The sequence below is a fragment of the Ascidiella aspersa genome, chromosome 5, assembly GCF_963924565.1.
Source record: "Ascidiella aspersa chromosome 5, kaAscAspe10.2, whole genome shotgun sequence".
In the NCBI taxonomy this organism is placed as follows: Eukaryota; Metazoa; Chordata; class Ascidiacea; order Phlebobranchia; family Ascidiidae; genus Ascidiella; species Ascidiella aspersa.
In genome coordinates this window covers 27,052,716-27,069,653 of record NC_139451.1, presented here as the reverse complement: position 1 = coordinate 27,069,653, position 16,938 = coordinate 27,052,716, and the positions used below count along the sequence as shown (strand labels likewise).

Genomic DNA, 16,938 nt, shown 5'->3' with positions numbered 1-16,938 from the left:
TTAACAATAGGTCAATACGCCACTTGCACTGACATCGAAGTAAACCTGTATTCCTTTATCGTGCACTGTCTTTGCTTATTCCTGTAATCGAAAATGATAGTTTTAGAAATGCAAACTCTATAAATAAATGGGAGTCGTTATGGATTGGTCTTAGTTTAGGTTTTATTTGAGAACTAAATTTTTCACTTGGAACTAAAATGCATATTTTTTTAATACTGTTGATCATAATGACAAGTTGACAACAATTACTTTTTTGTTCAGTCTTGACTCTGCGCTTTATAGATTGTCGTTCGGTAAACCCAGGTTAAAAACGTCTTATTCGGAAGACTCTATCGAGAAAGGACGATGTATTTGGGTCTTGTCATTATCTTAAATCTATTACACGCTGCACGAAAATTAGAATTACTTGTTTTTACGAATTTGTACTAGTCAGCTGGATAGAGTGGTATTGTAGGTTGTTTAAAAACTTTATAAAAGAGTTACAAAATAAATTAAAAAAAAATGTTGAAGGATGTCTTAATTAGTGACTATATGGATGAAAGGAATAAATTTGAACGCATCACAGACGTACAGTATGATAGAAGGCTGTATTACTACAGTTACGGATAATTTTATAGCTTTCATTAAAGCGGATAACAGTTTGTACAGACATGCCCGCAGAACAAACATGCAGGATAATTCTTGTCACTTTGCTATAGGTACAACTTCACCAAACTCGAAACAATACACTATTACTTAACACTTACAAACAAAGTGAAAAAGAATAGCTCGTTTTGGCCATCAGGATATCAAACAACTATAAACGTTGGTAAAGTATTAATATATGGCATTACTGAAATCACAGGTATTAAATTTAGATTTTTTGAAAATATGAACTCCATTAAGAATAAATCAACTCAATAAATAAACCGTAAACAACGAAGCGCATATAGCGTATATCCTTTGTTGAACATGGATATAACATAGGGCCTATTCGTAAAGCATTTTAAAGGCACTGTGTCACACAGAGTGTAGGTTAACTAAGTACCGGAACGAAAATTACCGCAAGATAAACGAATGTTCACGGAAAGTCGTCCATTTCGCGTACAAGAAAGTTGTCCATTTCGCGTATAAATAAAATAAAGTAAAGTACACGAAAGACCTTTCATATTTTAACTGAAGATGATTAAAGCTCGTATCGAAACGTCTAATTTAAGATCATTTTGATCTACTCAACCTTTTTGGCTTTGCAATTTATTGTCAAGCTACATTACAGATCCGTGCATAGTGTACCCAACCTTTCATATTCTTTTAAATATTTAAAAGCTAAACAACCAGGGCATAGTGGTATTTAACTTTTTTAGTGTCGTTGCTCTGAACAGGAATGTATTAATTTCAGTTTTCGCCTCTTAAAATTGGTTATGTGCTGGAGTATAGTTAAAACGCGAATGGCCAGTTAATTAGTATTTACATGTCCACCATTAATTAAAAAAACTTCATAGGCTGGATAGCACTTTATGCTTTAAGTTAAAACAAAGTATGTAATATTTTTTGCAAAATTACGCACTAAAATAGTCACATTTTATCCGTTTTTGGATAATAACCTACCGGTTAAGAAACCCTGGTGAACCCAAAGTACGCATGACGTAAAACATAATATACATATGGCTCAAAATCTCCCGATAGCGTGCGGCGAAGTGTTAGGTTGTGACTAGGTATATTCTCTTTGGACAACAGTCCTTGCTGGGGTATAACTGATGAGATTACCATTTTAATAAAAATCGTAAAAAAGCAAGAGGTAAATTGAATTACGGAGTAATATACTGCCAAACATGAGTTATATGCTGCTCAAAATATCCCGATAGCGTGCAAATTGTTAGGTTGTGACTGGGTATGTTCCCTTTGGACAACATAACAGTCCTTGCTGGGGTATAACTGATGAGATTACCATTTTAATAAAAATCGTAAAAAAGCAAGAGGTAAATTGAATTACGGAGTAATATACTGCCAAACATGAGTTATATGCTGCTCAAAATATCCCGATAGCGTGCGAATTGTTAGGTTGTGACATAGGTATGTTCTCTTTGGACAACATAACAATCCTTGCTGGGGTATAACTGATGAGATTACCATTTTAATATAAATCGTTGAAAAGCAAGAGGTAAATTGAATTGCGGAGTTATATACTGCCAAACATGAGCTATATGCTGCTCAAAATATCCCGATAGCGTGCAAATTGTTAGGTTGTGACTGGGTATGTTCCCTTTGGACAACATAACAGTCCTTGCTGGGGTATAACTGATGAGATTACCATTTTAATATAAATCGTTAAAAAGCAAGAGGTAAATTGAATTGCGGAGTTATATACTGCCAAACATGAGCTATATGCTGCTCAAAATATCCCAATAGCGTGCAAATTGTTAGGTTGTGACTGGGTATGTTCCCTTTGGACAACATAACAGTCCTTGCTGGGTTATAACTAATAAGATTATCTTTTTAATAAACATCGTCCTAGTGTGATAGAGTAAATTGAATCACTGGTTTCTCCAACCGCGGCTTTATAAAGGTCGGTTAATATGTGTCATAAAACTTGCAACGACAACATATTTTGACCGGTGTTAATACAAATAAACTCACTCTGAGACACAAAACGTTTCCCACTTCACTTTTCAAAGGCAAGTAGTTCTGGTCGTGCGTAACCCCGGGGCTTGTCCTATGACGGTTACCGTTTGTTTCCCCAATGGAAGAGAGAGGATACCAAGTGAAATTTCGGTCCGACTTTGAAGAGCCGATTACGAATAAAGGCTAAATACAAGGGATGGGCTCACCCACGTTAAACCACTTTCTAGCAATCTGGAAAGATTTAAACTCGCTACTTAACGCTTAGTTTCAATTTGGCTTGGCTTCGAATTATCAGGACTGGTTTTTACGCACCTTTGTAGTTTAAAGTTGGACTGGCGAGAATAAAATCAATTACACGCTGCACGAAAATTAGAATTACCTGTTTTTACGAATTTGTACTAGTCAGCTGGATAGAGTGGTATTGTAGGTTGTTTAAAAACTTTATAAAAGAGTTACAAAATAAATTAATTACAAAAATGTTAAAGGATGTCGTAATTAGTGACTATTTGGGTGGAAAGAATAAATTGAGGCTGTATTACTTAAAGCAGGGGTTCTTAAACTTTTTTTACCACGGACACTAACATTTTTTTGGAGCTCGCTCGGACCACGCTAGGCTAAAAAAATTTTAAAATGACGTCATAAATTTACGTCACAATTCAATTAAACTTAAATCTGCTGATTTCCGTCCAAAAATGTGAAAGTGAAATGAAGTCTTATTACAGTCAGTGTAAAACCGTTCTATTTTTAATCAATTTTTTCTTTTTGATAAATATACACTAATATTTAAACTAGGCGTTGATAGACCCCTAAAACTAGTTCACGGACCCCCAAGGGGTCCATGGACCCCAGTTTAAGAACCCCTGACTTAAAGCCTACAGTTACGGATAATTTTATAGATTTCATTAAATCGGATAACAGTTTGTACAGACAAGCCAAAACAATTCTTAGAATTCAAAAGTGCAAATCGTAACCGTTTATAAAATTATCGTCATGTCATTTTTTATTATTGAAGTGTTTAGAGATATAATTATATTTAATTAAAAGCCAATGGGGAGCTATGGTTTTATTTTCACCCTTCTCTGGATTGGTTGTCGAAATTTTGCCAATGCAGCCGTGGACACAAACGCCGGTAATCTCTAGCAATGATTTTTTCGCATTTTGGCATATTTCTTGGATGTGTGAACGAAATATAGTTTTGAGGTTGTTCTGTATTTGATTTCAGTTTTAACGATGTGAAAATCTAAAATCAATCTCGTTTCTTTTCGTTAGAATATGGACAACTTTATTTCATAAAACTACGATCATTTTCTCGCAGGGAGTCGAACCGGAACCGAACCGGAACTTTATGAACCGGTTTTGACTCAATTTCTTCCGAACCGTAGTCGAACCTGAAACGTTTTTTGTAAGATTTTAAGGACCCGAACCGGAAGTGAACCGAATAATTTGAAAGAACATGAACCTTAATTGAACCCGAACCTGTAAACAAAAGCGGTTCACTCCAGCATGACGTTACAACTTGTATTTTATCGAGTCAAGTTACACCATGTTCGAAATTTTAAGACAAAAATACGAATATTGATTAAATAAATCGTTGATTTTTTTTTTAAATATTTCACGTAACGTAACCTAGTCTAAATGACTTACAATTTAAAAATTATTCACTATACATTTATTGACCCAATTTTAGATTTAACGCAACTTATATTGTATCCGAACCGGAACCGGATTCCGAAAAAATCCTTGAACCCGCACCGAACCTGAACCGGAACAGTCAAACGGATTCTCGCTTTACGCTTTACTTTGTATTTGCAGCTTTTCCTCAGACGACACTTAATTCGTTCATAATAATTTTAATTCGATCCCATAAAGATGCAAATAAAATGAACAAAGTTTCTACGCGCATTTAATTAACTAAAGATTTTTTTTCACGAAATTTACTTGACACTTTTTTGAGCAAATTTGGTTGGCAAAACATGGAGTCCTCCTAGACTGATAATTTCGTTAACAATTTTTGCTGCAGCGTTCCTCAGATACAACTACAACATGTCAACGGCCAGTGTTCCAGGAACGCCAGTAAATTACACACTCAGCCCGAGTGAGCCTTTCGTTTATTTCAACCTCACAGAGGCCAAGGCAGCGCTTTCTCTTCTTAACACCATGCAATTCATAAGTAGGTTAAAAAGTGCATGTTGTTATTTTGTAATGCTTCAGTATCGGGGCCAACAAATTAAAAGGAAGCTGTTGCTATGTTATGGTGCCTTAATGGCAACCCATTGTATTAGGCCTACGCCGTAAATCAGTAATATTAAAGCAACAATTTGTATACGCAGCAACAATTTTGTATATAAAACAGTACTTTAAAACGTCTGTAGCAAATCGCAAGAAGGGGGAAATGCAGTTCCAAACACGAGTGTAGAACGACAAACGATAATGTGTAGTAGAAAAACAACGGATGACACCTTTCCGTTCTATAAAATAAATTCTTTTTTATCCAAAGAAGTTCAAATGATGGGTTCCAGATGTTTTGCGGGTTTGCCGAATTTATAAGTGTTTATTACGTGAGCCGCTACATAAAAGGCTGTAAGATGCCACAAAACCAACTTATATTCGGATTAAAATGATGAACGTTAGCAAATTTTTATTTCAAAAGTTGGCATAGAAACCAATATTTAGGCGCCCGATCCGAGTTTACACTTATAATTTACTTACAACGCTGAATAGAGGAAAACAACTCCTAGTAAAAACAAACGGTTTAATTTGCAGTCCCGGACATTTGTGCCACCGACAGTCCATGCGATGCGAACGGAGTGTGCACATCGTACGGACCTTCTGTGGCCAAATGTTCCTGTCCGTCCGGCTTCCAACAAGGCCAAAGCACAGCCAGGTACAGACCGTACAACACTACTATCCCCGACGGAACCTATTGTCCAGGTAAGGCGGTTTACAGGTTTGACGTGGTGAATTGCGTACATGTGTATAGGTTTATGATTAGATATATCCGGTTATATCGAATCGGAGCTGTTATTCAATGTCAAGTGGTAGTAAGGATATTCGTCCGACACTAAGGTGGTAATGTGCCGATCCGATGCCAAATTATTATCGTAACAATGTTCTTTAGGATGAAGTTTATTTCTACTAACTCTTGAAAGGATTTAGCGAAATTAATTGGCCTAATCAGAATCCTGCAAGCAAAACCAGCCTATAACAAATTATTTTTCCTTTATTTTTCTTGCAAAAATGAACACGAATTGAATCACAGCCAGAGGGCAGCTTATTAGATAAATTAACAGTCTTTCGCCGCCCCTAGGAACTACGGACGCTTATTTTTTATTCCAATTTTTGCACGTATATACCGTTGTTGCGAAATGAATTGTTGCAACTTCGACTTCAATAAAGATTTTCGACTTGAAACAACTTAAATAAAGTGATATTCAAATCTTTCAAAATGATACCTACATCTGTATGGGCTTTGATATTTTCAACTACGTCTTACTACAGCCTCCGACCATTATGCTACAACAATTATGCTACTACAATATATGTTGTTTAAGATATTGACGAATGTACACCCACGAATGCAACTTTATGCGGAGCACAAACAGTGACTTGTAACAACACGGTGGGATCGTACTTCTGCACTTGCAGCGCAAACTACTATTTCAACAACGCAACAATGATGTGCGAAGGTGAGTCGCCTGAAGTCAAAACGGAACATAGTTATGGTTATCTGGCTCGTATAACATAAATCGTTACATTGAAATGCAAAAATGATGGTTTGCATAAATATCCAGTTGCCAGCCTGTAAATTTTAAACAAATAGTTTCGACGCGAGACTCACCACAAATTTAATTTCTTTAAAAACTGAATATTACAGTTAGAGTTCTTCAATATTGTTCTTAATTTACAAGTGAATAAATTTCTTCCATTTTAGTTTTACTTTGCATTCCTATTTCGGGTACTTCGCGTTTAATCAGGATATTACTATTTATAATTGTTTATTGTTTTGTTTTACTAAATGTCCGATAATTAAATCTTAAATCGGTAATGTTTCCATTGTACTACTTTTGCAAAAAACAAAACAATTAGAGCATGGCAATTATTTTTATATTTAATCGATTTAATTTGGTTTCAAGCAGAAAGTTATAACTTATAAATAAAGCTTGTGTATTTTATATATATTGTCCTTTATTACACCAGACGTGGATGAATGCAACAATTCTTCCTTGAACAACTGCTCTTCCACCGGCGGAGTGTGTATCAACACCCCGGGATCTTTCTCTTGCGCTTGTGCATCTGGGTTTACTGGTGACGGCGTCAATTGTATCGGTATGTTAATCAATAGTGGTCAATCGGTGGGCGGCAATGACAGTTTTCTCATACCACTACGCCAGGGCACCTACATCATTGGTATGATCATTGGTGTTTGCAACACCAAAAATGAGAAACGAGTCGCTTCGATACAAAACGTTAGAAAGGCTCGTTTGTTCCTAAAATGCGCGACCCGTATAGCAACAAAGTCTATAGTAGATAAGTTTGAAGGAAATCATCTGCTTTTGAGTATAATGTTCCAATGTTATTTTTTTAATTTGAGATGATGTTTTTTAGTTTTTTGTATAGCTACATAATGGATGTCCAACCTTTTAACATAATACGAAACCCATGGGCTGATATATTATCCTTAAAACGGTGCGCAAAAACGCACATTTAGAACTCTCGCTGAACACTGTTGGGTGCACAAGTGTTCAATCGCTGTTGCGACGCGGCAGACCATTCAAAAACATTCTTAAAAAAACTACGGAATTACATCAAATACTGCGTGCTCTACACGTTTTGGTAATAGTCGAAACAATTGTTTTAAAAAATGGGTACACTAAGTGAGAGTAAATGGTGGGCAGCACGTAAACATCAGGCTGGTCGCGTGTTGAACATCCCTGATCTACATAACAGTTAAATTTCGGTACCGATATTAAATTAAAACGCATTAAACCAAAACCATACCTGTGTTTGAAGGCCACTTATTAGTGTTCATCTGCCCAACACTTTCTTACAATCAGCTATATATGCTGTATGTGTTTTAACAAAATGTATGTTGCAGATACAATTGATTGCGTGCTGGGCAATACAACGATATGTGGAGCTGAAACCTTCAATTGTACAGACATAGCCGGGTCTTATATGTGTGCCTGTAACGCCGGATACGCATTTGACAGCTCAACTTTTTTGTGTGATGGTAAGATTCGAATAACAGATGAGCAATAGAATAAAATTGCAGCGCTTTGACCTAAGTTATATACTGCACCTGTTTTATTAACATGGTGAAATAAGACCATAAACGCCGATTTACCCGTTTACGTTACTGTCAAGCACTTATATCAACACATATTTAACTGTTTGTTTATCTATAAAGTACTGTACTTAACAATTTTTTTATTTGCTAACGTTTGAGCAGTTGCAAGTTGCTGCTGACACAAGTTTTTTAGAAGAAATTCAAATTTGCCAACTTTTTAACCGAAAATTGATTGTTCGACTCCTATTTTCCCAACAGATGAAGATGAGTGCTTTACGGGCAACAACAACTGCGGCACGAATGCCACCTGTGGCAACACTGTTGGATCTTTCACGTGCACTTGTAACACAGGGTATAGTGGAGATGGTATAACCTGTGCTGGTAAGTCTTTTGCGCGTGTTAATGCGTAAAGTACCACTAATGTAGGCTACAGTCGAAAACTCGAGTAGCGACAGTGAGGTTCAATTCGTCGAAAGCTAAGAATACCGAATCGTCGGAAGAAAGTTTAAATTTTACTGCATGATTTTGTCCGAAAATCGAAACACCCAATGACGCCTCACGCATCTCAAATCGCTGGGGTGCGTAATCGTAATAGGAGCCGGGACTCGACGGAGGCGGACCCAGGACTCGAGTAAGAATGCATAAGAACAGAGTCCCACGTGTGCATGAGCAGTACCCAATAAGGCCGCAAACTGTAAATCGTTACGGTGGAATAGTATATGGTTAAATACCCTCTCCCATGTATTGGGCTTACATGATTTATTGACATCTCTATGAGTAGATTGCTTAATATCCATCTTATTTTAGTTACGTAAATACGTGAAGTACAGGCTTTAATGTCGCAGACATACTCGGGAATCGAGAACATCACACATGTGACCGGAGTCGGACTACGGTGATTTTTAACCAACAGTCCTGCTATAAACGTATACATCCCTCTTGTAGGGGCAAAATATAAAACATCTAAAAGTCATGATAACTTTCATTTTATTTACCCCTTGCGTTTTGTATAAAAAACGGGGCAAAGCGATGACAAAATGATAAAAAGAAGGTCTTTCGGTTGTCCGACGTTTCGGAGTCCTGCATAGGTAGCCAAAATGTCGGACAAAAACAAAACCATATATATATACCTAAAGAGCTTATTTTTAGTGTCTCTAGCTGATAGCAACAGCACAGTTATTGAAAGGCAACCTTGCTTTTTATCACGAAATGGGGGTCAAAAACAGTTACACCAACTTTGTGATTGTTCACAGACATCGATGAATGTGGTGCTAGTCCCTGTCATGTCGACGCAGCTTGCAAAAACACACCTGGAAGCTTTTCGTGTGCCTGTAACTTGGGATTTACGGGCAACGGAACATATTGTATTGGTAAGGCATCGGTATACTTAGTTATTGCCGCCTTTTGTAGGTGAACGCTAATAATTAAAAAAAATCAACGTTGGTAAAGATTGTAGATTGCCAGTCTAAGATAAACTCATGAAATGCTTTCGATTACCTAGGTTTATTTTCACATTTTTCACACACAGCAAAAACGAAGGAAAACGCTGGTTAACAGATTTCAATAACCCTGTTGTCGATATTTAATTTCGCCTATTTTTACGACGATTACAAGCAATATACGGCTATTGCTTTGTGTCAAACTTTTTGAAGTATAAAACCATATACGGTAGAAAAATCACAATGTTAAGAACCAAAAAAATAAGACATTAAATTGTTTGTATATTCACAGTCAGCAGCAACGACTATTGTTACCGTGCTATTGTGAACGTATCTGGAGCTGCTACAGTGTCTGGCTCCACAGTATCTGATGTAAGTATATACCACTTCTATTAAACGTCGTCAAGCTTTTTTTTGCTTGTTGTAATAGTGAAGTTGGTCTCGAGAAAAGTGTAGATTTGCAATGGTAAAACTTAGCTTTACTAAAGTCATTTTAGGGTGTTAGATATAGAAGAGGTAGTTTTATCATATCATGGGACAAGGGTGAATGAAATCTGGAGATAGATGCTAGGGGTGAACAAAACTGAAAAACTTTAAGAAGCACTATCATAGGTACTGGAGTTAAATTATGTGTTGATATTCATATTGCCCCCCTCTCCCCTGGAAAATTTTCTGCCGACGTCTCTGGAGACAACCCATAAAGGGTTCACAACCATTGAATCGTGTATGCCTGTTATTTTCACCCGGAAAATTAAAACCACGTGCATTTAGGTGATCACCATAATCAACGAACTCACGTCGTTTACGCATTCCATCGTTAACGCAACCGTCGATAATACAGTGAGCGGCCCAACATCGCAGTTTATCATCAGCTACTGTTTCACCGGGGCTTCGGGCACGCCTGATGAACTTACGGCTCTCTTGGTTGCGCATTCTGTAATCAACACGCTAAACGCATTACCTGTTACGTCGATTACTGGTGAGTAACCATTCGCTTGGATAAGTCCAACCCAGTTAAACACAGCACAGAATTACTTATAACTAAACATCCAGTATACAAATGAAGCGATAAGTTGTGTTAGCAGTAGCAACTTCGTTGTTTTAAAAAACGCTATGTCTCACTCCTACTTTAAATCACCCAACTGTTCCTTACAATTCAACTTACTTTAAAAAAAGCCACCATGTCTTCTAAACTAAATTTTAATAAGTGTTAGGCTGAATCCATATATGATGCGCGGCTTTGGATAAAAAAGGCCCTGCTGACTTTGCCTCACCTCCCTTAATCCAATCTAAAGGGGTAAATGGAATGACAAATAAACCGATTTCAATAAACTGATTTGTCTTGAAGTAAAAAAGTTATTGGTAAACAAGTAACCGCCTCTCATTAAAATATCAAAGAGCCAGCATCGCAAAAATCTTGCAAAGGTTTGAAAAACACTGGTCGTTATAGCTTATGTGTGGATTGAAAAACTTTCTAGATTACGACGAGTGTGCCAGCAATTACGACAACTGTTCCCCAAACGCCGTTTGCACCAACACCAACGGCAGCTTTACTTGTGCCTGCCCTCAAACTTACGCCGATCTATCTGCAACCGGCGAAGTCGGAACCACGTGCAGTAAGTAATCAATGTCACATAATAGTGTCCATCAAATTTCTGAGGTTATATTTCGATTTTAAATGCTCAACTTACGCGGTAACGAAGTGTCCCAACAAAGCTTTGATTTTTGTCATGCCCCGGTAATCAAACCCTAAGTGAGCCACGTAATATTTCTCCTTTTCAGTTTATTAAAAAAATCCAGCTGCTGTAAATAAGTTTCAAGTTTTAATTTTTATTCTTTTTTTTTCTCCCCATCCACGACCGATGCAAAGCACGCAAAATAGGAAAGTAAATAACGTCACCGGATTAGAGGAAAGAACAGCCTTAAACCACAAGTGGTTACACAACAGACTGACCCTTAAATACAACAAGATATCGTCTGACAAAGCTCTATAGGTTGTTGCTACAAGGATTTTATTCATACAAGCATTGTGTGGCTTATTTCAAATTTGTGATTCGTCCAAAGCGTTAAGGTGCCGTAACTGTAAAAAGAAGTACATACATTTACAACCGGTCAAGTCGGAAAAACGTGCACCAAGTGACTATATGTGTATAAAATATATGTGAAAGGCGTACGAAGCTTTATTGACGTTATAATAAAACCTTCCTAACATACGTGCTCGACTAACGCGACAAACTCATGGGAGAATTATCAACAAAGCCTCAGCATAGTTGTTATAAAGTTTTCCCCAATAGGTAAACGTACCTCAGTTGTGCTAAGTTTCATTATGCTTTTCAACCACGGGGTTGAACATTAATGCACAAAACACACATAAAAGTTTCGAGCATAACGGTTGGAGGTTGTGGTAAGACGCAGTAAGAATATTAAAGTCCATAAAGAAGTAGGTAACATTTTGAACGTTTGGAATATCTCTTTATTAATTTTTGGTCGAAATAAATATATTCGAAACAATCAAAATGCTATACTTACTTCTGTATGGCCTTTAATATTCCAACTATTTCACACATAAAAGTGTTCAAAACAAGCCTTGTATTTTTGTTCTAGGTTTTGCCTAATGGAAATATTAGTTTTTGGTGGGAAAGTTAGGCAACTCTCTGTATTTTATTTCAAGGTTAATTTTGGATTTTAACCCCATGATCCATACATACATCTAAATCTGAACAATATCTGTATATCAGCCTTTCCCGTCAACTTCACGTGCTACAGCGACCGCATTGAGGTCTGGGCATTGGCCAGCTACTTCCAGGCTAAAGGGGTGTACAACCAATCAATGCTGGTGTTGGGCGATAACTGCATCGGCACCAACGACTCGTCTGGTTACTGGAAGTTCAACGGGACATGCAACGCAAACGTTACGGTAGGCGCTTATTAGAGATGATTACTGGAAGTAAAGCGACGCTTGTATGTTAATAGTTTCAGTAGGTACTTCCGAATTACAATATGTTACGTCATTTGAAAATAGGCATTTCATTCACGCACCTTAGAATAACAGAGAATTGTTAGTGCGTTGCTATCAGGACCGCTAAGCTATTATTTTCCAGGTCTGATACTTGACATTTAATTGACAAAACTATCATGATGCGACCCGACACAAAATGCCGCCATTACTATAACAAGCAACACAGATGACATTAAAACATGTAAAGGTATTTTTCCTGGATTCGGTCCCAACAATTGCTTGAGTGTTGAGACATTTAGTTTTCTAAGGTTGTTAACCAGCTATTTTGACAAATTTACATTTCAATACATCACTGCGTTGAATAGCAAACAATGGCTAAAATACTTATAATTTTGGTATCGGATCGGCACCGATATCACCCTGGTATATCAGACGAATATACTATCACTTGGCATTGGGTATGGATTCCGATGTGATATTATCGGACATTTCTAAATTGTAAATAAACTAAAAACAAGAAAAAACTATTCATTTCCCTAAAACATCTACAAATTACTTTTTGTACATCAATTTGATTCATGAAGTGTCACCAGAACACTTTTGCATCTGGATTTTTACAAAATGCTGACTCATTACAAAATAATTTTTAAGTCGATGCATAACAGCAGTTCAGTGTTTTAGTTTTTTTTTCAGACTAACGGAACACATGTGCTGCGCAAGTGGAATCTTGCCATTGTGTATGGCGTGATAGTGACAGGATCCGAAATCGTGTTTCCTCTCGCCTGTAGCTTTTCGACTTCTCAAAACGTATCGATCGATTTCAATGCCACACAGCCGTAAGTAAATCGAACCTCACACGCAAGCGTGTTGTTGATCTAGCCTGCCTTACTCGCATCACTAATTGACAGATTCGGTGAGTCTGCGATGTCCTTTCAGTGTACTGTCGCCGTAATTAACTGCTATTTTACCAACCAAGTTACAACATTTCTACCGAAATGGTTGGCGACAAGTTTTGCCTTTACACACAGCAAATGCGTCATAAACGATAATTTTTTTTATAAAAAGGGTCATTACTGCTCCGGAGGTTAACAACCCACTGGTCAGCGCTACCTTCACTGCACAAATCTACAGCGACGCGTCTCTCAAAACACCACTTACTGGAAGTGTGAAAACAAGTGATCAACTTTACTTCAAGGTATAAAAAGTATGTGTGTCCTACTAGCTCCGTTACGTGCGGTCAACCGATACTAAAAAAATGCCTATAAAAATATTTTTCAAGAGAATAGTTACGCCCAAAAATCTATTCTTCAGTAGTTTTTTAAGTTTTTTCTAAAAAAATGAAAAACTTTATTCACTTTTAAAACAGGGATAACTAAAACACCGAAGAATATTTACTCTATATGAGTACTCATACCAACTACTCGTACAAGCAGTGAAACAAATATGCACGTATATTTTGTTACTTATGGATCCCAGTTTGAGAGTTAAGACTCTAATTTTTACATTCTAGCCATGAATCATTTCTATGCTACGCCTACCTTGCGTTACACTACGTTGAGCAAATAAAATTTGCTACCTTAATATTAACGTATAATCGTATATTGTTTAAAGGTGGGCAGTACAGGTTCCAATCTGTGGAGTTCCAAATTTGTGATGGTGGTGAAGGAATTTTGGACGGCGTCCGCAGAAGACATAAGCAAAACGTTGCCGCTAATAGAGTAAGGAAATCTATTCATATCACACTTAACGTTCGTAGATAAATTCGAGCTTTCAATGTTTTTTGTGACCTTATACATCTTGGGCAGTATTGCATTCTGAGGACGTAGCAAATTAGAAAAAGTTAAACGTTTTTCTTTCATGAATCGTCACTTTTTAAACGGTCCAGGTTGTATGTTAACGTGATAAATGATAAATGAGTACAACGAAACAGCTAAACATTTGAGGGTAAAATAACGTGTTAGCACCCATGCCTGACATTACATATAGGAAATATTTCTTGAGACTATCATAGGCGATATTTATTTCTTCGAGCTCCATAGATAATATTTATATTTCGAGAATTCATAGGCAACGTTTATTTCTTTGAGACCACCTAGGCAACATTTATTTTCTCGAGACTGCATATATAGGCAATAGTTAGGGCTTCGACTATAAAGGCAATATATATTTCGCCGAGACTTCACAGGAAATATACGGTGCCGATATTTACAGTAGGCTACACATCCGTGAATAAATGTTCAAGCATATGTCTATTACCACCTAAATACGGCGACTTCGCTAACAGAAAACAATCGATTTTTTTAAGAAATTATTGCCCGGTGACAAAAGATGGAAACAACGACGCCATTCTCAACAGTTTGAGTTTTGTGAGCGGCGTTTCTGGGAATGTAATCGTATCAGTGCAAGCTCACTTCCAGCAAGGCAGTTCTACGACAACTTCATTTTTCGTGGTCGAGATCTGCAATCCGACAACCACCAACTGTACCCGAACGGTTAGTCAACGTAAAGCGTGTCTTTCATGGTTCGTTCATATGTTTTAGCCGCATAGTTTAATATATAATTTTGCGCCATTTTAAATGTGTTTTTTTTTAATGTGGTGATTTTAAAACATGTGACAAGTTTGTTATGTGGAGCTTTAGTTACACATTTCAAAATTTTCACCACTAATCACAAACATATCTTTGTTCTTGAACGAATAATAGGGCCATTTACTCTATGTGCCTGTAAAAGGTCAATGTCGATAAAAAAAATATTATTTTCATCACATTCTAGTGTTCTGGTGCGAAAAGGAGAAAAAGATCGTTACATTATCAAAACAAGCGGGACGTCAGTGGAACAGCGAGCGTTTCTTACAGCAGAGACCCAGGTAAAGCTTTGTCAACTTGTCACGGTCTGACAATGAATTGATAGTTCGTCCCACCTTATGCCCACAATTATTAACAGCTCTTCGCACCCTTTTGAATAGGGGAAGAGTTTTTTTTTGAGACAACTTAAGCTCTTTATTGTTGACGCCCTCTCTGCAGCGTGATACAAGGCCAAGATATCATACTCTGTCGGTTTACTAATATTAAAATCAGATGAATGAACTTTTGCTGCCAGGCATTGTATCATATATAAAATTGATTGTCCTAAAATTATTTTAATATTTCCCAACGTTTTAAGACCTATTGTGGAAATCTTTATCAGGGCAATTAACTTGCAACATAATAAAAAAGAGATATTTGTCAGCTGTAATTAATCAAATAAGATATGATGTAAGGCAATAACAATACGAACGAACAATCACATAACACAAAACTTCGTTTTTTCAGAGGATGTTTGCCGGAAGGACTGCGGCGACGGATTGTGCGTTCTTGATGCCAAACTTATCCAACAGTGCGTTTGCCTTGAAGGAACCGTCAAGGATTCGGACGGAACATGCCAAAGTATATATTCAAAATTTAAAGAAGCAAATATCGTTGAAAAACGACTAGACGATATGAAAGCGAAACAAGATAGCTTCACATTTGACAAAAAACATCTTATATCATTACATGAATAGCAGTCATTTTTTGAAATAAAAAATATAAATTTACATATAATATCCACAAAAAACAGTTCAGTTCGATATTAATAGTAATACACAAAATAAATTTAAAACTCGTATTTCAATACACTGTTTCAACCTAAAACCTAATTTCTGTGAAACATTCGGATTGCAAAAAAATCACACAAAAGTAATTTTCGCACAGAAATAGTATTTTCTCAAAAAATCACCTCATGTTTTTATAGGATCCCCCCAAGATGATGACAAAATAACAACCACAGAAGATCGAACAATACTCTGGCTGATTGTGGCCCTGGCTGTGCTCCTATTGCTCCTCATCGCCGTGGCTTTAGCTGTTTTTCTTGTGCGACAAAGAAAAGACAAACAAAAAGAATACAGCCTGACTTACATAAACGACAACGCTGTAAGAAGCAAAAAGTGAACCTCCAAAAACTTTACCAATGTAAAATTGCATTTATGTACCATAAACGTGTAATTACGTTTTATTCCGTACTTGCCCTCCCACTAAATCAGTATGTATTTATCTCACACAATCGTAGCACCACGAAACAACTTACCGTGTACATTGACCGCTTAAAATTGATGAAAAGGGCATTTCTTATAAAGCGTTAATCAACTACATACAAACTCCGATGAACTTAATTACCAAACACTACTGATCTATATGCAACTACAACAGAAAGGCTATTCGACAGCAAGACTGTTGACATTACATTCAAATATTTCAAAACTTTGTTCACTGGCAATGTACATTATTATATTATTAATAAAATTGATTCAATGTACTTTTTTCGTTCATTTTAAAACAATAACATTCACAAGTATTGCAACAGGGAAGAAAGTACCTTTCCACAGTTGACTAAACCTAACACAGGTGATTAATGAAGACTGTTTATTTTCTGGTAACTAATAAGCTACGAATTTCAACATCATCATATTGTTGATTCATTACTGTAATTGTTGTCCATCTAGAAGCCAGACTGATAAGGCAATATATTTATTTTTTTAAAGTAATGTTTATTTTCCGTTGGCGCTGAAATTTAAATACACAGAGTATAAGAAGAAATAAATTTATGCGTGATACAGCCGAAGCAGTGACGGGTCC

The 16,938-nt window shown here is 36.7% G+C and overlaps 1 protein-coding gene across 1 annotated transcript in view; it reads left to right on the top strand.

Moving 5' to 3' along the window:
* Positions 1–16,254, top strand: part of LOC146145704 (uncharacterized) — a 51,543-nt gene extending 35,289 nt beyond the window's left edge. Inside the window, exons 5-19 of the mRNA XM_083390653.1 lie at positions 6,799–6,927; positions 7,697–7,831; positions 8,147–8,269; positions 9,142–9,258; positions 9,620–9,699; positions 10,099–10,306; positions 10,806–10,943; positions 12,066–12,244; positions 12,980–13,122; positions 13,352–13,481; positions 13,898–14,004; positions 14,592–14,778; positions 15,059–15,152; positions 15,598–15,711; positions 16,058–16,254. Coding sequence (XP_083246779.1) covers positions 6,799–6,927; positions 7,697–7,831; positions 8,147–8,269; positions 9,142–9,258; positions 9,620–9,699; positions 10,099–10,306; positions 10,806–10,943; positions 12,066–12,244; positions 12,980–13,122; positions 13,352–13,481; positions 13,898–14,004; positions 14,592–14,778; positions 15,059–15,152; positions 15,598–15,711; positions 16,058–16,254 — 2,081 coding nt within the window. The remainder of the gene's footprint in view (positions 1–6,798; positions 6,928–7,696; positions 7,832–8,146; positions 8,270–9,141; positions 9,259–9,619; positions 9,700–10,098; positions 10,307–10,805; positions 10,944–12,065; positions 12,245–12,979; positions 13,123–13,351; positions 13,482–13,897; positions 14,005–14,591; positions 14,779–15,058; positions 15,153–15,597; positions 15,712–16,057) is intronic.
* The last annotated feature ends 684 nt before the right edge of the window (positions 16,255–16,938 follow it).